The sequence below is a fragment of the Chiloscyllium plagiosum genome, chromosome 29 (genome assembly GCF_004010195.1).
Source record: "Chiloscyllium plagiosum isolate BGI_BamShark_2017 chromosome 29, ASM401019v2, whole genome shotgun sequence".
NCBI classification, from domain to species: domain Eukaryota; kingdom Metazoa; phylum Chordata; class Chondrichthyes; order Orectolobiformes; family Hemiscylliidae; genus Chiloscyllium; species Chiloscyllium plagiosum.
The window spans coordinates 8632369-8656142 of record NC_057738.1 but is presented as its reverse complement, the minus strand read 5'-3'; the positions used below and the strand labels follow the sequence as shown (position 1 = coordinate 8656142).

Below are 23774 nucleotides of genomic sequence, written 5' to 3'. Positions count from 1 at the left end.
GTGGACCTGACCAGGTAGTCACGGAGGGAACGGTTGTTGCGGAAGGCGGAAAGGGGTGGGGAAGGAAATATATCCCTGGTGGTGGAGCCTTTTTGGAGGTGGCAGAAATGTCGGCGGATGATTTGGTTTATGCAAAGGTTGGTAGGGTGGAAGGTGAGCACCAGGGGCATTCTGTCCTTGTTACGGTTGGAGGGGTGGGGTCTGAGGGTGGAGGTGCGGGATGTGGACGAGATGCGTTGGAGGACATCTTTAACCACAGGGGAAGGGAAATTGCAGTCTCTAAAGAAGGAGGTCATCTGGTGTGTTCTGTGGTGGAACTGGTCCTCCTGGGAGCAGATGCGGCGGAGGCGGAGGAGATTTATGTTTAAAAATGAATAATCACACTTTCTACACTCTACTGTCCAGTTTATTGCAATTAATGCTGAATTTTTAGAAGACACAAATCAGACTTCAGTTGGAGTACTGTCTACAGTTCTGAGCATCACACTTCAGGAAGGATGTAAATACATTGGAAAGCGTGCAGCAGAGTTTTACAAGGATGGGAAACTTCAGTTATGAAGACAGACTGGAGAATTTGGACAGGAGGAGGTGGCTTAGACAAGATTTGATAAAAGTTTTCAAAAACACAAGTGTAGAGAGAGAGAAATTTCGTACTTTTTAAAATTCATTCATGGGATGAAGGCATCACTAGCTAGGCAACATTTGTAGCCCATCAATAATTGCCCAGAGGGCAGTTAAGAGTCAATCACAATGCTGTGAGTCTGGAGTCACATGTAGGCCAGACCAGGTAAGGCTGGCATTAGTGATCCAGATAGTCTAATGATGTTATTCATGGTCATCATTAGACTCTTAATTCCAGATTATTATTGAATTCAGATTCCACCATCTGCCATGGCAGGATCCGAACATTATCTGGCTCTCGGAATTAATAGTCCAGCAATAATACCACTGGGCCATCGCCTCCCCACTGCTAGAAGGATCAAAATGAGAAGGCACAGATTTAATATAATTTACTAAAGAATCAAATGTGATGTGAGAAAAAGCTTTTTTTATACAGTAAATAGAGGGTCAAGAATGCACTGCCTGGAAGTGTGGTCAGGTTCAATTGAGGCGTTGAAGCAAGGTTGAGATGATTGTTTAAACAGAAACAATGAATGAGGTGACAGGAAAAAGCAAGAGAATGGCACTAAGTCCTAATTCTCAATCAGCGAGCTGGTCCAGATCCAAAAGGCTAAAAAGCCTCCTTCTGTCCATAACAATTCTGTGATTCTTTATTCCATAGAGTGGGTAGAAGTAACGCCTTTTCAGGTTGCAACTTCTGAAACAAGTAGGGTTGTTTGACTGGTTGGGAGGGTGCAAGGTGGGAACTCAGCTATCTCCCTGTTTTCTCATTACCGCTTTGAAGTCTGGACTGTAAGGTTTGATGACAGCTTTCTTGCTCAGAATCCAATTCAGTGAGCAGTATATACTTCATAAGGGTCTCATCCAGCTACTGCTCAGATTGAAGGAAAAGATCTGTGGCCGAAACTGCAGCATGGCAGCTTTGACCTTGCTGGTTGCTGAAGGTTAAAGGAAAGGTGTTTCTTTTCCTGGTCCCTGGTGCCAGTTGGACACTATTCCACCTAAGACAGTTGTCCCTCTCTGCATCCAGCTTTCTCCCGGATGCTGTTAATCAAGACCCCACCCTACACCTACTCACCAGAGCCTGCCCGAAATCCTTGGAGGTCAGGATGTATTATTGAACATTTTCTCCTTGGCCTAGCTGCATTACCAGCAATGCCAAACATTCTGAACGACACCTTCAGCACTGTAAATCTCCTGCCTTGACTGGCTGGCAACTCTGAGACATCTTCTTGGAAAGAGGCAGTGTCTCAGGTATAGTAATGAAAGATCAATTGGTGAAAAAGCAGAGTAGCAGATGAAACCCAATGTCACTCCCAGCATTTACATTGTGAAGAGTTAGCCCTCAGTGAATAATCCAGGCCATCGTTATTTTTAAAATATTGAAAGTCTGTATTTATAGTTGTAATTTATCATCTGCTACTTTCAGTATTTCTTACAGGCTTTGTTGGTAAATTGTGAATTCCTGCGTGGTATAGATTTTTCTTTAAAGGTAATGCTATTAAAAAGAAATTGTATAATTACAGTAAATTACAAATCACACATGACAGGAAAAGAAATGTGTCTTGTAAAAATATGTAAACCAAGAAAACATTGGGCCACTTATCTGATTAAATTAATTGATTTCCTAATGTTCCAGTCTTCATAAAAGTAATATTTCAAAACTGAATTTAATAGAATTGACCGGAATTTAAATAGGCAGTTCACTCAGGCTGCATATCTTACCATACAGGAACACTACATTTACCAAAACCAGTTGGTTCTCCTTGTGGATGTGGTATTTTACTCATGCAGTAGGCATTGACAATATATGGATTATAAAAGGAAAGCTTTACATTAGCCCCTAAAAATTACTGAAACTTGATGTTTTCGTTTAGCAAATGAGCCAACTACAGGTTGTAGATTAGTGTACACTTCTTCCTTGGTTTTCACCGAATGCTAACTTATGTTTGGAGAATGCAGTTTGTTGCTGCCACAATGCTGAAAATGTGTATTAGGTTTCTCAATTTAATTGTTGCAGGTACAAAAGTTAATTAACTTTAAAGAGCACTGTGATGAAATTGCAACAGACTGTTGGCCTATTTGTTGCCAGGTGATGAGGATGTTGTACAATATTGGCCTTCAATTTTCACCACCTTCCAACTTCTGAAAAACATTCAGTTGGAAGGTCATCACCCTGAAACATTAATTCTGTTTCTCTCCACAGATAGATAGTGCCTAACCTGCTGAATATTTCCAGCAGTTTCTGATTTTATTTATGGAAAATATTTATTTGTCTGCTATTCAACACACCCACTGCTCTTGACTATTTTGATTTTAAAATTTTAGGTCAGAAGATTTCAACTTCCCCCGACACTAAAATGTATCCTTTGAATTGGTTTGGAGTCGAAGTGACTGGAGCTACACTTGGGATCATTGGAATGGGACGGATCGGATACAAAGTCGCTCAAAGAGCCAAAGGATTTGAGATGAAAATTCTGTATCACAACAGGAACAGGAGGTAGGATTTATTGGAGGTTCCAAATAAAGATCATTTTGTAACAGTTCATAGGTATTATCTGTTAATAGTATATTGAGATACACATTGACATACTAGCACATTAGTCCCTATACACAGCATTTTACCTGCTTCTTGGATGACCAGGGCAGGGTTGAATGAGGAATAAGGCTCTAACAACCTCAAGATTCCATATTACAACTGCCTTGCTGCCATATTTACAATGATTATTCAAACCCTGGATGAAGATTCCCCCACAAGAATAGATGGAGGCTGATTAAAAATTTAAAAGATGCATCCTGATAATGTCACAAGCCCCTCAAGGAATCCATGGCTCTACCCAAGTTATTGAGGCAGTGGCCAAGGTAGAAATAGAAACGGCAGCAAAAGTTCAGAATGTGTGGTGGCGTTTGAAGAAACTGGATTTAATCTTCTTAATGTTTATGTGCCAGATGTAGCTCCATATTAGCACACTTGCTACTGGATTCAGATCGTAGTCTAGCAAAATGTAGATTACCACACCAAACAGAACTGAGGTAGTGCTGCAATATCAGAAATGCCATGTTTTATATGGAATGTTAAACCAAGGCTTCATATCGGGTCAAGGTTTAAATATCCTCTGGTATTATTTCTAAGAAGAGTTAAGAACTTCTTCACAGTGTCCTAGTCAATGTTCACCCTTCAGGTAACATACGAAAACAATTAACTGCTTGTTACTACACTCTTGTTCATGAAGCTTGCTATGTATAAGTTAGCAGCCATAGTTCCTAGGTTCTAATCATGACCACACTTCAAAAACCACTTGATTGTCTGTTGAGTACTTGGGCTGTCCTGAAGTTGCAGTGGCAATATTATAAGGACAAGCTCTTTCTTTCTAACTGCTGAAGGTCATGGATTGTCCAAGACTGAATGTTGGATAGGCAATCTGACAATATGGAGTTAAAAATCACAGAGCACCAGGTAATAGTACAACAGGTTTATTTGGAAGCATTAGCTTTCAATGTGCTGCTGCTTCATCATGTAGCTACCAAAATTCCTTATCTCTAGCCCCATTTTTATTCTGCATCCTTTCCAATGCCTTCACATCCTTTCTAAAATTGCATTGCTTTATGATGTGTGCAGTCATTGAATTAGATGTAATATATGACAAAAGCACTGAAGTATAAATGAATTTGTCAAGAATTATCCTCAGTTAAATAGCAGACATGCAGTAGTGATCACAACTCCTCGAAAATGTTTACATACCTCCAGCCAATAACTTTCTTTCTCACTGGTGAAGATCATGGATTGTCCAAGTCTGGATGTTGGATAAGCAATCTGACAATACTGAAGCAGTGAATCGGTCAAGATGGGGTAATAGAGTTTTAAAGTTGGGTGCCATTGTTCTCATGGAAGCTGGCTCAATGCTGTCAGATGTTGTTAGTGAAGGGAGTGTATACATGAGGAGAGGGAGCAGCAAGAAGAGAAGCAAGAAGCACATCCAACACATAGGATGTTGTTCTCTGCCTCAGAGCTAATTGTCAACCATGGTAAGTTTCCTTAAATTGCTCCTTTTATAGAGTCATAGAGTCCTATAGCATGGAAAAAAGGCCCTTCAGTCCAAATTGGTCCATGCCAACCAATGCTATCCACACTAATCCCATTTCCCTGCACTTGGCCCATATTCTTCTAAGTACCTGCCTATGGAAACATCTAATAATAGGTATCATCTCAGCTCAGACAATTAGATAAACTGACGCCACCTTGAGAATGTAATTCTGGGATTTACATATTAAACCACCATATCCCATTTAAAAGGTGAAAGACTTAATCTAAATTTGTTTAAGAACTATAACAGGGTGTGATGTGATTTTTAACTAAAGTTGTTTAATATATCATTACAACTCCATGACACTGTAACCCTTTTGCTATAATTTCTGTGTTATATGGCCATGTTCCACAACCATTTGATAAAGAGGCAGTGCCTTTGGAAAGCTAGTGCTTCCAAATAAACCTGTTGGTCTATAACCTGGTGTTGTGTGAGTTTTGATTTTGTCCACCCCAGTCCAACACCGGCACCTCCAAATCATGATATGCACATTGACATACTAGCACATTAGTCCCCAAACACAGTATTTCACCTGCTTCTTGGACGGCCAGGGCAGGGTTGAATGTGGAATTAAAATCACAAAAGTTGAGATTCCGTGTTACAACTGCCTTGCTGCCATATTCATAGTGATAATTCAAACCCTGGATGACGTTCCCCCCACAAGAATACGTAGAGGTTGACTAAAAATTCAAAAGGTGCAGCCCGATTATGTCCCCAAACCCCTCAGGGAGTCCACAGGTCTACCCAGATTATTGAGACAGCCGCCAAAATAGAATTAGAAATAGCAGCAAAGATGCAGAGTTTGTGGTGGGGTTTGAAAAAACTGGGTTAATCTTCTTAATGTTTACGTGCCAAATGTAGCTCAGTGGTAGCACACTCATCTCGGAGTACGAACATTCTGGGTTCAGGTCCCACTCCAGCAAAAAGTACGTTGCTAAATCAATGTAAAACTGAGATAGTAGCTACCTGATGAAGGAGCAGCACTCCGAAAGCTAGTGCTTCCAAATAAACCTGTTGGACTATAAACTGGTGTTGTGTGATTTTTAAACTTTGCCCACCCCAGTCCAACACTGGCACCTCCACATCATGACTATACAGAAGCAGTGGGGATAATAGAATTTTAAAGTTGGTTACCTTCATTCACAAGGAAGCTGGTTCTATGCCTTCAGATGTTGTTAGTAAAGGGTAGTATGTACATGAGAGGGAGCGTCAAGAATAGAAGCAGGAAGGAGGTACATCAATGAAACTTTAAAAATTTTCATATAGCTTTTTTAGAAGTAATTTTCTGTTACTTAAATTTGGGCTATTTATAATTGGTACTTTTATTAAAAATGTTTATTTTAGTGAAAAACTCAATTTTTAACTATCAATTATGAGGGAGTGAGACAGAAAACAGCAAACTACAGGCCAGTCAGATTAATATCTGTCTTAGGGAAAATGCTAGAAGCTATTACAAAACCATTATAGCAGATTATTTGGATAAGTTCAAGAATAATCAGGCAAAGGCAAAATGATTTTATGAAAGAGAAATCATATTTGACCAACTTCTTAGATTTCTTGGAACAGTTAATACATGTTTGGATAAAGGGGAGCTGACAGATGTACATTACTTATAACTTCCAGAAGGTATTTGATAAGGTGTCACATTGTAAGTTATTGCAGAAAATAAAAGCTCACAGCATAGTGGGTCACATATTAGCATAGATAGAAGATTGGTTGGCTCATAGGAAACAGAGAGTAGGTGTAAGTAGGAATTGATGTAACCTTGGGGATTGCTGCTAGGACCTTCACTATTCACAATTTATAAAAATGACTTGGATGAAGGGACCGAAGGTACGTTTGTCAGATTTGCTGAATGACACAATGATAGATAGGACAATAAATTGTGAAGTTGACATGAGGAGGCTACAGAAAGCTATATATAGGTTGACTGAGTGGGCTAAATGTGACAAATGGAGTATAATGTGGAAAAATGCAAGAGTGTCCATTTTGTCAAGAAGAATAAAAACTAATAATGATGCAAGAGGATCTGGGTGGCCTCATGTATGATTAGCAAAATAGTAATGTGCAGATACAGCAAGTCATTAAGAACAGAGCGTTATCATTTATTGTGAGAGAAATTAAATACCAAAGTAGGGAGGTTATGCTTCACTTCTACAGGACACTAGTGAGACTGCATTTGGAGTACTGGTCCAATATTGGAAATCTTTTAAGTAAGGATGTAAATGAATTAGAGGCAGTTCAGAGGTGATTTACCTGACTAATACCTGGAATGGAGGATTTGTCTTATGTGAAAAGATTTATAAGGTAGGCTTGCATGCACAAAGGTTTAGAACAGTAAGGAAGAACTTGATTAAAATGTGTAACATGCTGAACGGTGTTGACACGATGGATATGCAGAGAATATTTCCTCTTACAGGAGAATTTAGAACTGGGGTGACTGTTTAAAGCTCAGGGGTCATCCTTTAAATACAGAACTAAGACAGAATTTATTTTCTGAGGATTGTGAGTATGTGGGAATCAATCTGAGAAGGCGGTAGAAGCAGAGTCTGAGAGGTCTACAGCACAGAAAAGAGACCCTTCAGTCCACAGAGTCTGTTGCAGTCAAAAACATGACTACTCTAATCCCATTTTCCAGCACTTGGCCTACAGCATTATATGCCTTGATATCACAGGTTCTTGTTGAAATACTTTTTAACTGTTTGAGGGTTTCTGCCTCTACCACCCTTACAGGCAGTGGGTTTCAGATTCCCAGCACTGATATTTTCTTCTCTGTCCTAAACCGCCTGACCCTGACCTTAAATCTTTGCCCCAGTCACTGATTCCTCCACCAGGGAGAGAAGTTCCTTCTTGTATAACCCGCCTTTACCCTCATAATTTTATACATTTCAATCATGTCCTGCACCCCTACCCCAAGTCTCTTCTGCTCTAAAAAAACAATCCCATCTATCAAATCTCTCTTCATTACTAAAACTCTTGAGCTCATGCAACATCCTGGTCAATCTCCTCTGCACCCTCTCCAGTGCAATCCAGTAGATTCCAGAACTGCATACAATATTCCAGCTGTAGCCTTAGCAACGTTTAAGATAGTTCCAATGTAACCTCCCTATGTCTCAGCTAATAAAAGGCAAGTATTGCATATGCCTTCATAGCCACTTTATCTTCATGCCCCGTGATCTTAAGGGACTGGTGGACATGCACACCAACATCCCTAAGATCCTTTGTACTTACAAGATTTGTACTGTTCATCATGTATCCACTTGCCTTGTTTATATTGCCCAAATGCATCATCTTACACTTATCCTGACTGAACTCCATTTGCCACTCGTCAGCCCATCTATATCCTTCTGTAGGTTTAGGGAATGCTGGATGACTAGGGAAATTGAGATTTTGGTTAAGAAAAAAAAGGAAGCATATGTCAGGAATAGACAGGAGAGATCAAGTGAATTCTTACAGTGTGAAGGCAGTAGGAGTAAACTTGAGAGAAATCAGGAGGGCAAAAATAGTACATTAGATAGCTTTAGCAAATAGGGTTAAGGAGAATCCAAAGGGATTTTATAAATACATTAAGGACAAAAGGGTAACTATAGAGAGAATAGGGCTTCTCAAAGATCAACAAGACAGCCTATGTGTGGAGCTGCAAGAGATGGGTGAAGTACTAAACAAGTATTTTGCTTCAGTGTTTACTGTGGAGAAGGATATGGAGGATATAGAATGTGAGGAAATAGGTGGTGACATCTTGAAAAATGTCCATGCCTCAGGAGGAGGTGCTGGATGTGTTGAAATACGTAAAAGTGGTTAATCTACAGAATCTATTCAGGTGTACCCCAGAACTCTCTGGGAAGCAAGGGAAGTGATTGCTGGGTCCCTTGCTGAGATATTTGTATCATTGATAGTCACAGGTGAGGTGCCAGAAGACTGGGAGTTGGCTAACAAGGTTCCACTATTTAAGAAAGTAGGTAAGGAAAACCTAAGGAACTATAGACCGGTGAGCCTGACTTTGATGGTGGGCAGGTTGTTGGAGTGAATCCTGAGGAACAGGATTTACATGTATTTAGAAAGGAAAGGACTGATTTGCAATAGTCAGCATGGCTTTGTGCGTGGGAAATTATGCCTCAGGAACTTGATTGAGTTTTCTGAAGAAGTAACAAAGACGATTGATGAGGGCAGAGCGGTAGACTGATCTGTACGAACTTCGGTAAGGTGTTCAACAAGGTACCCCATGGGCGACTGGTTAGCAAGGTGAGATCTCATGAATACAGGGAGAACTAGCCATTTGGAAGCAGAACTGGCTCAAAGGTAGAAGACAGAGGGTGGTGGTGTAGGATTGCTTTTCAGACTGTGAGGCCTGTGACCAGTGATGTACCACAGGGATCGGTGCTGGGTCCACTATATAAATGATATGGTTGTGAACATAGGAGGTATAATTAGTAAGTTTGCAGATGACATAAAAATTGGAGGAGTAGTGGATAGCGAAGAAGGTTACCTCAGAATCCAACAGGACCTTGATCTGATGGGCCAATGTGCTGAGGAGTGGCAGATGGAGTTTAATTTATATAAAAGTGAGATGCTGCATTTTGGAAAAGCAAATCAGAACAGGACTTATACACTTAATGGCAAGGTCCTGGGGAGTATTGCTGAACAAAGAGACCTTGGAGTGCAGGTTCATAGCTCCTTGAAAGTAGAGTCGCAGGTAGATAGGATAGTGAAGGTGGTGTTTGGTATGCTTTCCTTTATTGGTCAGAGTATTGAGTACAGGAGTTGGGAGGTCATGTTGCGGCTGTACAGGACATTGGTTAGGCCACTTTTGCAGTATCGTGTGCAATTCTGGTCTCATTTCTATCAGAAGGATGTTGTGAACTTTGAAAGGGTTCAGAAAGGATTTACAAAGATGTTGCCAAGGTTGGAGAATTTGAGCTGTAGGGAGAGGCTGAACTAGTTGGGGCTGTTTTCCCTGGAGCTTCAGAGGCTAGGGAGTGACTTTATGGAGGTTTATAAAATCGTGAAGGCATGGATAGGATAAATAGACAAGGTCTTTTCCCTGGGAAGAGGGAGTCCAGAAGTAGAGGGCATAGATTTAAGAGTGAGAGAGAAAAGATATAAAAGGAACCTAAAGGGCAACCTTTCCATGCAGAGGGTGGTACGTGTATGGAATGAGCTGCCAGAGGAAGTGGTGGAGGCTGGGACACTTCCAGCATTTATAAGGCATCTGGATGGGTATATGAATAGAAAGAGTTTACAGGGATATGGGCCAGATGCTGGAAGATGAGACTAGATTAGGTTAGATTAGGTTAGGATATCTGGTCAGCATGGCCGAGTTGGACCGAAGGGTCTGTTGACCCTTCCATGCTGTACATTGCTGTGACTATGACACTATTCTCACTGTTTCCCACACCACCAATTTTCATATCATCTGGGAACTTACTGATTGACTCTCCTACATTCAAATCTAAACCATTTATATATACCACAAACAGCAAGGATCCCAACACAGATTCCTGTGGAACCCCACTGGACTCAGGCTTTTAGTCATAATGACCCCTCAACCTCCACCCTCTGCTCCCTGCCACTCAGCCAATTCTGGATTAATCAGCCATATTTCCATGCATCCAAAAAGCTTTTATCTTCGCTATTACTCTCCCATGTAGGAAGTTATCAAAAGTCATGCTAAAGCCAAAGTTCACTAGATCAAATGCATCGCCATCATCTATACACCAGGTCACTTCTTTGAAAATATAAAACGAGTTGGTCGGACATGACCTCCCCTCATAAAACCATGTTGATTGTTCTTGATTAGTCCCTGCCTCTCAAATGCAGATTAAACCTGTTCCTCAGAATTGCTTCCAATAGTTTCCCCACCATTCAGGTTGTACTGACTTGCCTATAATTTTCTGGTTTATCCCTTGCCCCCTTCTTGAATAACTGTACCACTCTGCTTTTCTCCAGTCCTCTGGCACCTCTCAGGAGTCTTTGAATTTTTTTTTCAGGCAGAGATAGATACAGCCTCTTTAAGTAAGGGTGAGAAGTTATCTCCTGGAGATGGGAATGTGGACCCAAGGTTACTATTAGGTTAAGTATGATATAATTGGTAGAGCAGGGAATGGCCTACTCCTGCTTCTAACCAGTGTGTCTATATATCAATAAATATATTATAATAAATTTATGAGATTATAATTAAATATATCAAAGAATGTTCTTAATGGAAGAAAATTATGGTTGTTATGAAACACTGTCCAATTGCACTTGTCAATGTAAGAATTTATGTTTTCAATTTCAAAAATAACCTTGACCTGGAAGTTGAATCATAAAATCAATTTGGAGAACTAGTGCAGATTGATAATTCCAGTTAAAGTGGAACTTTATGAATAGCTAGTCAATTATCGTAATAACTCCAAAACCTTAACTGTTGTATTATTGTACTCATTATTGTGCTAATTTGACTTTATTTCAACTTAATGTTTGTTCCTCTTGTATTAAGTTAGTTTTATGGTAGACAATATTTATTCCTTTGTTATGGAAATGATTATCAAAGGATAGTAACATAAACTCCCATTCTTCTTAAGTTTGAATTTATCATTCAAGGTATTTTCACAATATCTAACTTCAAATAATTTACCAATAAGATAGTTGTACTTGCAGATCACAATGAAATAAGAGGACAACAATTTATTTAGATATTTTTGAGTTATTGGGCCAAAGATATCACTGGGGATAAGAATAAAATAATTTGTGCGCAAATTAAAAGAACTTGCACACATATATCACCTTATTATACCTTAAGGCCATCCCAAGTGACTTATAACGATTGATTGTAACTAGAAAATGTCAGTTTTTAAACAAAGTTTGTCATCTTAATAGCAAATAAGAGTCTTATCTTGGCACAAATAATGTTCAAAAGATGTTGGAGATCACAGTTGAGTGAGAGGGAGGAACTGAAGGAAGTCAGTGTTAGTAGGAAAATGGTTTTGGGGAACTTAATGGAATTGAAATCCTCGAGCATCTGTAATCTATATCCAAAGTACTAATTGAAGTAGCCCTTGAAATAATGGATGAAAGGTGGTCAGCTTTCAAGATTCTACAGGCTCTGGAACATTTTCCATGGATTGGAGGCTAGCTAACGCAACCCCACTATTTAATAAAGGAGGTAGTGAGAAAACATACACACCGGTCAGTCTGACATTAGTAATGGAGAAATACAAAAATCTATTATCAAAGATTTAACAGCAGAGAACTTGAAAAACTATGACAGGGTGAGTCATCATGGATTTATGAAAGGAAAATCATGCTTGACAAATCCATGGAATTTTTCAAGGATGCAACCACCAGAGTTATAAGGGGAAGCCAGTGGATATAGTTCACTTGGATATCCAGAAGGATTTCGGTGAAGTCCCATACAAGAGATTGGCATGTAAAACTCAATTGCATGGGTAGGGGATATTATATTGACGTGGGTAGAGAACTGGTTGGCAGGCAGGAAACAAACAGTAGGAGCAGCAGGTCTTTGAGTGGCAGGCAGTGACTAGTGGAGTGCCACAGGGATCAGTGCTTGGACCCCAGCTCCTCACAATATATTAATGATAGAGATATTACATTTAATTCCATCATCTAAAAGTTTGCAGACAATTCAAAGTTGGGTGGCATGGTAACCTTTGAGGAGGATGTAGAGAAGCTTGAGTGTGGTTTGGTCAAGTTGAGTGAGTGGGAAAATACATGGTAGATGACGTGGAATGTGGATAATTGTGAGCTTATTACTTAGGTAGCAAAAACAAGAATGCAGATTATTACCTGAATGGTGATTGATTGGGAAAGGAGAGGTTCACTGAGATCTCAATGTCCTTACACACCAGTCACTGAAAGTAAGCAAACAGGTTCATCCTGCAGTGAAGAAGGCGAATTGTATGTTGGCCTTCATAACAAAGAGATTTGAGCACTGGAGCAGGGAAGTGGAGCAGGGAAGTCTTGGCCTTGGTGAGTTCACACCTGGACTATTGTCACCATAGAATTCCTACAGTGTGGAAACAGCCCATTTGGCCCAACAAGTCCGTACTTATCCTCCAAAGAGTAACCCACCCTGATCCATTCCCTTATCCAATTACTCTACACTTACTCCTGACTAATGCACCTAACCTACACATCCCAGAAGACTATGGGCAATTTAGCATGGCTAGTTCACCTAATCTACGCATCTTTGGACTATGGGAGGAAACCGGAGCACCGGGAGGAAACCCATGCAGACATGAGGAGAATGTGCAAACTCCACACAGTCGCCGAAGGTGGAATTGAACCCGGGTCTCTGACGCTATGAGGCAGCAGCTACACTGAAACACCATGCTGCTTCATTGTGTACAGTTTTGGTTTCCTTTAGGCCTCCTTAACTGAGTGAGTTCAATAAAGGCTTACCAGACTGATTCTTGGGATGGCAGGACTGACATTTGAAGAGAAATTGAATCAGTTTGAACTATATTCACTGGAATTTTGAAGAACGAGGCAAAGTGGAGGAATCTTACACAAAGTGATAAAATTTTAACAGGACTAAATAAGATCAATACAAGAATGATGTTCCTAGAGATTGAGGAGTCCAAAACCAGCTGTTGCAGTTTTAGGATGATGTTTGTCAATTAGGACTGAGATGAGATTTCTTCACCCAGAAAGCCTGTGGAATTCTCTGCCACAGAAAGCAGTTGATGCCAAAGCACGGAATGTTCTCAAGAAGGAATTAGGTATAGATATAAAGGAATGTTCTTCAAGCTAAAGGAATCAAAGGGTGTGGGAGAAAGTAGGAAGAGGGTACTGAGTTGGAGGATTAATCATTATCATATTGAACAGTGGAGATGGCTTAAATAGTCAAATGGCCTACTTCTGCTCTTATTCCTGATGTTTCAAGTCCAGATTTGTGCCATAATGTGTAAGTGCGGACTGATTTTTTAAAAAAGTAGATCTCATATCTTTTCCCTTTGTTAATGTAATTCATTAATTGTTTAATGTGTCAAATGGATGATGAGGTGGTGGTTTTAATTAAAAAAAAGTGTTCTTAGCTGATCTGTGTGATTGGCTGTGTATACATACGGATATATTTTAGAGATCTTGACCTGCAGTGATAGCGTCCATATATTTGAGCTGGAATGGCTGAGCTTAAGACCAATCTGCATAATGTGTGTGGTATAACACATCTGAACAGGCTGATTACCATCATGGAGTCATACAGCACAGAAACAGGCCCTTAGGCCTAACTTGTGCATACTGACTGAACTATTCCTATTTGCCTATATTTTGCCCATATCCCTCTATACCTTTCCTGCCTATATATCTGTCCAAATGTCTTTTCAATGTTGTAATTCTACCCTTCTCTACCTCTTCTTCTGGCAGTACATAACCTATATATAGCACTCTCTGTGTGAAGAAGTTTCCCTCAGTGCCTTTTATATCTTTGCTCTCTCACCTTAAAGCAATGCCCTCTAGTTTTGGACTCCACTACCTGGGGAAAAGACCTTGGCTGTTCACCTTACCTGTATCCCTCATGATCTTATGTAGCCTCTTATAACTGAAACCTTCCAATCTCGGTAACATCTTTGCACCCTTTTCAGTTTAATAACATCCTTCCAATAGCAGGGTAACCAGAATGATTTTGAGTACATCTACCAGATCTTAGTTTAACCTTCTCTGCATGAGCAGATTAATCTCAGTTGGTTTCTCCACAGAACTGAAGTTCTCATCCCTGCTAGCATTCTGGTAGATCCTTCCTACATCTTGAACTGTGGTGCTCAAAATTTTCTATTGGAAGCCCAAAGTTTTTATAAAGACTTTGCACAGTATCCTTGTTTTTGTACTGTATACTTCTATTGATAAACCTGAGGATCCAATGAGTTTTAAAATGGCTTACTCAACTTTTCCTACTCCTGAGATGCAGGCACAGAAATCATAGACGTTGGTGCTGCTTCTAGCCTGGGCCCCTAACTCTGGCCCTTGCCCTGACCTGAACACAGCAGGCCCCCCTAGTGTCCTGGGCCTCAGTTATTGAGTCGTGATGCATATTTATCTATTTCCTTCTCGCTTATATAATATTCATCAATTCACCATTTCAATTTGTCAGTTCCCACTTCAAGGAGTGTTATTAGTTGAAAATAGACTTCCACCACTCACTCAGGAGACCTCACTCAATGTGCTGTCAGCTAAACTGAATGACTAGCAGCTCTGTCATCCCAGCATTACTGCCCAACACTAGGATTATAAGCAGACCCAGAGTCCAGATCCTGGATTCTAAGATTAGGTTAGTGCAAGTGGTCTGATAGCAGGAGTGAACATGGGGCCTGGGGAAGTGAGAAGAAATGTGTGGGGATCTTAATTGAGAGGAAATATCCATCTGAACATAGACTTTGAGGGAGGCACCTGATGTGGAAAGGAGATTATCGAGGCAGGTGCCCTCTCCTTCCTGCCCGAAGTCTAACCGGGTGACTTGCCAGATTTCTACTCTACCCTGAACTCTTTCCAGCTAGACAGGAAACATCCCTTAAGTAGTCATTGCAAGGATGACTGGGCGAGTCAGGCCTTTCACATCTCACTGTATTATTGTTGGCAGATTGGAGCAGGTGGATGGATGGTAGGAGAGCTTTGGGACATTTTACACCCTCCCTCCTGCAAACCCACTGATAGGGGCTTACAAAATTCTGCACCTAAATTCTTCCTGGTTTTTTATCTTCACCCATAAGGTGGGAACCATATCAACCCGCTACATAGTTTATAGAGGCCCTTTTTGTTGATCTAATTTTATTCATCGACTTGCACCAGAAAGTACTCTTGAACATTGTGCAATTGGGCATTTAAGTCACTGGAATTCTCTACAATGTAGAATTTTTGACATTTGTCTCATACAAATCACTGCTTTACCATCCTGAAAGGCCATTCAGGTATTATTCCAAACCCTGGTGATTTCCCAGGTCATCTTGATACACCTTAATGAGCTCCTGGTAGAGGCACTGATTGTTCTTCTTGTTTGTTGTCATTGTAATTTTGATTTTCCAAACACAACAGTAATAAACCTAATCCTCCCATTATGGTGTCCAATAAACCAGAGGAAAGCCAAAAAAAGAAGCACAAAAGAGTTTTGTGAACATTAAGGAAGAAAATTTACATTAATAGGTGTGTTGAAATGATGAAAATCAGAATGTTTTGTTGATATAATTTAATTTTGGCCCATCCATGATATACAACATCAGAAATCAAAAAGAAAATTGCTGAGGTTTTTTACTTGTTCTGAATCAAATAAAGCTGTTAAAGAAAGCTGCAATCAATGTGTACCTATATTAGAGTATCTAGTCATGGGTTTTCTCCAGAAGGTTCAGAGAGTCCTTTTGTCTGAGCATGTGCTCATTGAAAAGGCAAAAGAATTCATGAGTAAATTAAAGTGACTGATCAATGTGTATTTTCAGTTTCAGGATTTTCATGTTTTAATTGTGTCATGATATTAGGTTATCCTGTGCACAAAAAAACAACTGACTGTGAAGCTGCAGAAGAATACTGAGAATTATTTTACTAATTAATCTCTGAACATCATTAACTAATTAATCTCTGACCAAATTTATAATGCAGACAAAATTGGCTCATGTTGGCTCTGTTTATCAAATTCCAAAATGGCAGATGTGAGTGAATCTTGTTCTACTGGCTTTGAAATTGAATAAACATAGATTGACAGTACTTATGAGTGGTTAAAAAATTTAATCACCCTAGGTCATACAAGTGTATTGTAGTTTATAATGCAGAATAATTCATGCATGGACAAAGAAATTTTTCAAGAATGGTTTCATTTTGTTTTGTACCCTTGGTGGAAGTACAATTTAGAAAAGTAGGCAAGATTGATAATCGTGAAACTTTACGGCAGCATGGTGGCTCAATGGTTAGCACTGTTGCCTCACAGTGCCATGGACCCAGGTTTGATTCCACCCTCTGATGACCGGCTCGATGGAGTTTCTGCATTCTCCCGGTGTCTGCATGGGTTTTCTCCAGCTTCTCCGGTTCCCTCCCACAGTCCAAAGACTTTGGGCATGTGCAGGCTAGATGGATTAACCATGGGAAATGAGGGATTACGGGGATAGGATAGGGTAGAGAGGGTCAGTCTGGGTGCGATACTGTTCAGAGAGCCAGCGTGGACTCTATATGTTGAATGGCTTGCTTTGATGCTTTAGGGATTCTATGACCATTGATAGAGTTGTTGAACTCACACTCATAAACCAGGGTTAGTGAACGGTTAACATTTTTCCTGCCTACAAATGAAACTTCATAAGTGTAACCTCTGGACCCAAGTGTCATTCATAATTTGAAATGTGATTACAAAAAAAATTTTGTGAGAACATTAATCATGAAGCATTTTACAGAACTTTGAGTTCCCTTAAGCATAAAGAATGTCATCTTGAATGTGAAGTAAGTGAAAAGTGAAACTGTTAGGAGGGCTCAGAGAAATACTTTGCTCTACTTGCAAAAACCTCTTCTGATAAGGAAACTTTTGAAGGATTTAATGTAAGAATAAAGTATTATATTTTGACTTACTGTTGAAGATTAGAAGCAACTAGCTTTTACTTCTTGAGTAGCTGCATATTATTTTATATTCTTTCTTCCATCAACAAATGTAACTGTCGTGTGAATCAATATGTTTCAGTAACTAACGTGACTCTTTCAATATTTTACTGCAGTTGCAGCCTCTTATTTCTGCCTATCTGGATTTCATCAAGTGAAGAACAGTACTGCACAGGGTGCCCTGTCTGTGTTCTAATTGAAATTCCAAACAAATATTACAATGCCCTGGTATTTTGCTATTTTTAGCAAAGGGATTGTGAAATTGTCATTATGCAATAAATGAGCTGAATTTGGAGGTTTCAACATAATGCCCTTTGGCAGACACACTATCGGCAAAGCCAAATAGTGAAAGGATTCATGAAAAGAAAAGAAATGATTTTTCACAGGGCCATTAAATAATAACTGAAATGTATGCCAGGTACTAAAAATTCATTATCTTTATAATAATTAACATTTTGCTTCATCTATTTTTAGGACTGAGGAAGAAGAGAGGCAGGTTGGGGCTTGTTACTGTGCAAAAATTGATGATCTCCTCCTGAAGTCAGATTTTGTGATGATTGTAGTAAGCTTGACTCCTCAAACTTCCAAAATGATTGGGGAAAGAGAGCTCAGTCTAATGAAACCCAACGCTACTCTTATTAATATCTCCCGTGGTAAGAAAATATACAGTATATGTAATTGCTTGTTTTACAAAATTAGTCATTATTTGGAAAAATGTTTTCATAATTTATCTGCTATGATTAAGTTCCTTATATAAAAGGTTTGTGATTGTCAAATTCTATTAAACCTTATATAAAATGACACGTTTCTAACTCAGAAAATGATCAAAACTTATTTTGTCGGACTGGTTTACAAGATTCCATGGTTTATACTCTTACTTCACAGGAGTAATTGTGGATTCCACTGATAGATGATTTCAACATTCAGTCTCTGGGGATCAGTTCAAGCATTTATGTGATTGATTACAATTAGAATTCCTACAGTGTGAAAGCAGGCCATTCGGCCCATTGAGTCTCTATCAAATTTCCAAAGAGTATCCTATCCAGATTCACCCGTACTCTATCCTATCCCTGACCTATCATGACGAATCCACCTAACTTACACATCCCTGGACATTATGGACAATTCAGTATGGCCAATCCACGGAACCTGCATATCTTTGGACTGTGGGAGGAATATGGAGGTTTTCACAGACACAGTAAGAATGTGCAAACCCCGCACAGACAATTGCTCGAATGTCAGCTAATCTGCTGTACTTGTTTCCTTTCATAGAGGCTACCTTTCCCAATTAGTAAGGATCAAACAGGACTAAGCAAGACACTTCCTGTATATGAGAATATACTAAAGAGCTTTCCATATGACAGTAAAACTCATTGGTCATGCGACGAAAGTGATCTCTCCATTGTCAAGGGAAGGTCAATATTAAAGCAGTACTGCTGGTACATAAAATATCTGGAATTTTCATTGAGCACTGTATATTTAGAAAAGGCAGTTCACAGAGATATAATCAGACAAAGAAAATATTAACAGGTACAATCAAAAGCTTGATTTATGAGGGGGGTTTTAAGGGGATCGGGAGCTGGAGAAAGGTCAGAAGCAAATTTTAACACTTGACCTGATTAGCAATTGAACAGATTTTGAGGAGCAACCATAAATGGTAGTGGGGAGGATGTCACAAAAATATAGAAGGCTGAACCCATGAAAGAATGAGTATATGAAGTGTTGGGGACCATGAGTCAATGTAAGAAAGCAGAGGTTGGGGTGATGTGTGAGCAGGATCTATTTCAGGATAGAAGACAGTGGGTTGCTTTTGATGAGCTGAAGCTATGTGGAGAATTGGAAGCCATTTAGAGAGCATTAGAATGAGTCTAAACATAACTAAATTATGCATAAGTGTTTCAGAAGAAGATGCACTGAAGTACAGACAGAGGCAGGTGATGATACTTAGTCACATCATCCAGCAGGAGTTCATGGTCATACAAGAAGCTTTTGGATTGAGGTTTGTGCATAGAAATGACAGTATCACCTAAAATCATTAGGAAGAATGTGTACACATGGCTGTGTGTGGTTCTGGCATCTCTCGCCCTCTTGGATGCAGATCCCCCTATGCACAAAGTTTAGCAGCCAAAGAGTTGTCCAGCAGTGGCTGTGCCAGGGAGGTGCCACCTTCACAGAGAGTCAATTCTGTAGAATGGCCAGGGAGTATGCATCATGCAGGCTTTTGCACTGACCTTTCAGGGGCCTGTAACCTTTGTTGTTATGCTGTAAAAGCCTTCTGATGTGTGCTGCAGCCTCCTCCCTCACAGGTCGAGTCAGTTAGTCTGCCTACTCCAACTGTGCTTGCGACCATTTTCTTTCCATGTGCACTTGCAATTTCAGATGGAATGCAATAGTGAGCACCCCTCCTCCAGTATCTTCCAGCTTCGGCCTGACTGTGCTGGTGCGTCGTCAAATATCTACAGCCACTTCCCACTGATCTATATCCCATCAACCTAGAAGGATTCACACTTCCACAAGTATAAATCCAACCATCATTCATTTACAACTGCCACTCAGGTGGCATGGTCATTCATGTCCCTACCTCTTCAAGCCACAGTCCTACAAACCTGTTCTAGCCCTTATATCATGCTGCTATTAAACCAAACTCTTTTCCAGGAAGAGACATAATGGACAATAATCAAAAAAGAGGTCAGAAGATAGTGGTTGCCTGAACTAATATTTTTGTCTCGAAGAATTTTTGTTATTGAATTCTTTAAAAAGTTAAATTTCAGATGTGTGTTAGATGCAATATGTTTCCCTGACTGACATTTATTTAAATTAAAATGAATGATGTGACCTCCATGATTGCAATAAAACATTCAGGGGATACATTCCCCCAAAACAAGTGTTGCTAAAACTATAACTTCTACTTTGCCTGCATATTACAAATCTTTGTTCCACATACAGTAGACTATGAGACCAAGCTAACATAGTTTGTTTGATATCTCAAGGTGGAGTGATTGATCAGGATGCTTTGGCGAAAGCACTTCAGAATGGGGTTATTCGTGCAGCAGCACTAGATGTCTCTGAACCAGAGCCTCTTCCGAGGTATGTTGTCACGTACATTTATTCAAATTATCAATTCAAAAATAGCAATCAATGACCTCGGCACAGACATCCATTTAACATCACAACCATCTTGTGCTTTTCCTAAAAGGAATCATCCTTTACTACACTTACCAAATGTCATTCTGACTCCCCACATTGGAACTGCCACTGAAAAGACCACTCGTGAAATGCTGGAGAAAATGATTGAAAATGCTGTGACTGCTGTTCGTGGATTTCCAATGCCTGACGAAGTGCTGCTGTCATGATGGGTATAAGCAGTAGAGATTTTGTGATGCTTTGATACTAATACATTGTAGTAATGACCACCTCAACATCAGTTCATTCAAAATAAACGTTCAACAGTTGGAATGAAGAAATAAGGTTTTATATCCTGTTGTCCACCAAAATAATACTGGGATTTTCCTTTTCCCTCCTTTCATATTAATTTATAAAATTCAGGCCAGCTCTCACACTGAAGCACAAGGATCTTCATGCAGATATGACAAGATGAATAATGAATTGACTTAACAAGTAAAACATAGTGATTCTACTTCTGCCCACCAACACTATATTCATCAGACCCAGCTCAGGAACAGGGGCCGATCAACACTGAGGTCCACCTCTGTTCATTGAAATAACAGCCCAGTCTGGTGATGTGTACAGCTCCCCTTGATATTCACTCCCTTACCACCCCTGCAAGACAGCCCTCATCTTAACTTATCTCTGAGCTGAGTCATCCAGTACCATAATAACAAGCGCTCACAAGCTCTATGATAACATCAGAAATCCTTGGGAAGGTGATAAATCGGATAAAATAAACAAGCATTGCTTGAATTGCACTTGCAAACCATGATCTCAGACCAGATCAAAATCTGTCAAAATAAGAAAGCTCATATTCTGTTTGACCACTATGTGAACTAACCCTCGTGAGCAGAATCAAATAGTTGATCTGAAAGTCATCGCCAGACCATGGCAACACGACGCCTGGAGGAAGAGCGACTCATCTTCTGCCTAGGAACCCTCCAACCACAAGGGATGAATGCAGATTTCTCCAGCTTCCTCATTTCCCCTCCCCCCACCTTTTCTCAGTCCCAACCCTCAGACTCAGCACCACCTGCGCTTTTCCAGCAACACATTTTTAAGGTCTGATCCCCAGCATCTGCAGTCCTCACTTTCTCCTCCGATCTGAAAGTCAGCCAACTATTAATAACAAAATTCCATTGAAGAACTGGGTCAACAAACTCTGCTTGACTTAATTTAGTAAAACATTTGAAGATAATCAGAGGCCTTCTGCCAAAGCTTTAAAACCAAGCAAATGGATGAACTAAACTTCAAAGAAACCATCTAAGTTGTGGGCACATTTCACACAGTCAGTTCTAGATTTCATCATTGTCCATTTAAAGGTGTGAAGTAGGAGCAAGAGTAGGCCTATCAAACCTGTTCCTCCATTCATTACATCATGGTGGATCCATTTGTGGTCTCAACTCCCCAATTTTACCTACCTGACAACATTTGACTACCTTGTTAGTCAAGAGGAATACAACAGTTGTACAATCCAGAATAGCATTTTATCCACGGATGATATATTTAATTACGTCTGAAAACTTCCCATTTTCACAATAACATTCATTCTTTAACCAGCTCATCAGATGTCAGAGGTTGGCAACCATAATATTTTATGATCACTAACCATTCTGAAATAAGCTGCATCACCACTCACTATATTTAAATAGACACAGTCAATGATATGGAATTTTGTAATGAGGTGTGAATTAGGCATGGTGGCTCCGTGGTTAGCACTGCTGCCTTACAGCACCAGAGACCGGGGTTTGATTCCAGCCTCAGGCAACTGACTGTGTGGAGTTTGCACATCCCCTCTGTGTCTGCGTGGGTTCCCTCCGGGTGCTCCGGTTTCCTCCCACAGTCTGAAGATGTGCAAGTTAGGTGAATTGGCAATGCTAAATTGCCCGTAGTGTTCAGGGATGTGCAGACTTAGGTTGGTTAGCCGTGGGAAATGCAGGGATAGGATGCTCCTCGGAAGATTGGTGTGGACTCAATGGGCTGAATGGCCTGCTTCCACGCTGTAAGGATTCTAGGTAACACCTTATGTTTGACCTTTCATCTGATTTCCATCTCCAAACAATGGTTTGCAATACTTCTTGTCACATGATTTATGCTGTTTTCCAAAACTGGCCCAATTCCACAAAGTTGAAAATAACCACTTCTGCAATTATGCCAACAAGTAAAGGCAATAGATAGGACTCTACATCTATGCCTTAGTCCACACCATGGAAAATTTGTACTGTTGAGAATCCCAGACTGAGGTCCTGCAGACTATTTTTCAACTTTCTCAATGTACTTGTGAGCCACACATCAGGGCTGGAAAATCCAGCGTTTTGTGCTGCGTAGCCCAGGGTGAGATAGTCGTCAGAACTGGCCATTTGGAATTATTTGCCACTGGTTAAATTCACAAACCCGAAAAGAAAGTTCTCACACTTGTTGGGGAGATTTCACTGGGGTGTTTAATGTAGGGCTAGGGAGGGTGACACTAGTTCTGCAACAGACACTTCTAGTTCCAGCCCTGAAATGGTTAACAACAGCCAAGCGAGCTGCTGCTGGCGACTGCATGACTACTTGGCTGGAGCTTGTAAGGGATATGCATAATGTTAATTAAATCTTGGAGCCTGTAAATACCAGCCAGTATCAATTGCACCCTCGAAACTCGGGATCAATAAAGAAACCGATCGGAATCTGTAACTGTTAGACAAGTGTGAATTGCTCTATCGGAACCTGTAACTGTTAAGTGTGAATGGCTCTATCGTTAAACTGAAACGATTGAAAATGGCTAGCCTGTCAGACGCATAGTAATTCCTTGAAACAATGAACTATTGAATACGGGATCGGAACCGCTCCCAGGGATGGCTGAGCCATTGTCAAGCACAGCAGGAGCTGGACAGGCACTTCGATGCGGCCAACAGGAGGACGGATCCCCAGCGCGCGCAGATGAATGGACCAATGGGGAAGGCGAACTGACCGGGGACTCCAGGCAGCGCAAAGTATAATTGTGTCAAGTTTGAACGAGAAGGGAGAACGCCTTCTCCAACGAATGCATGCTTGTAGATTCGTTGTACCAGTTAAGATTCTGTGAATAAACGGCTGTCTGCGTCTAACCATAGTTGCCAGTGTGAGTCTCTCCTTCCGAAAGAACACGCAAAGACGGGACCCCCCGGGTCCGTCTTAACACTCGTGATTCATAATGGCCAGTAGCCAGTACTTCACAGTGTAGCAGACTTGAATCCACTGATTTTAACTGGTTTGGCAAGATTTTGTCCCATTGTCAGTTTTATTCCCGAGATCATATATGCAGATCAACACATAACCTGTGTAAATTACAGCCTTTTTAGTTAATAACTG

The 23774-nt window shown here is 40.3% G+C and overlaps 1 protein-coding gene across 1 annotated transcript in view; it reads left to right on the top strand.

Annotated features, from left to right (window-relative positions):
* Positions 1-20733, top strand: part of zgc:136493 (uncharacterized protein LOC692276 homolog) — a 25975-nt gene extending 5242 nt beyond the window's left edge. The window contains exons 3-6 of the mRNA XM_043719111.1: positions 2950-3121; positions 17748-17926; positions 20264-20360; positions 20470-20733. Coding sequence (XP_043575046.1) covers positions 2950-3121; positions 17748-17926; positions 20264-20360; positions 20470-20626 — 605 coding nt within the window. The 3' untranslated portion in view covers positions 20627-20733. The remainder of the gene's footprint in view (positions 1-2949; positions 3122-17747; positions 17927-20263; positions 20361-20469) is intronic.
* The last annotated feature ends 3041 nt before the right edge of the window (positions 20734-23774 follow it).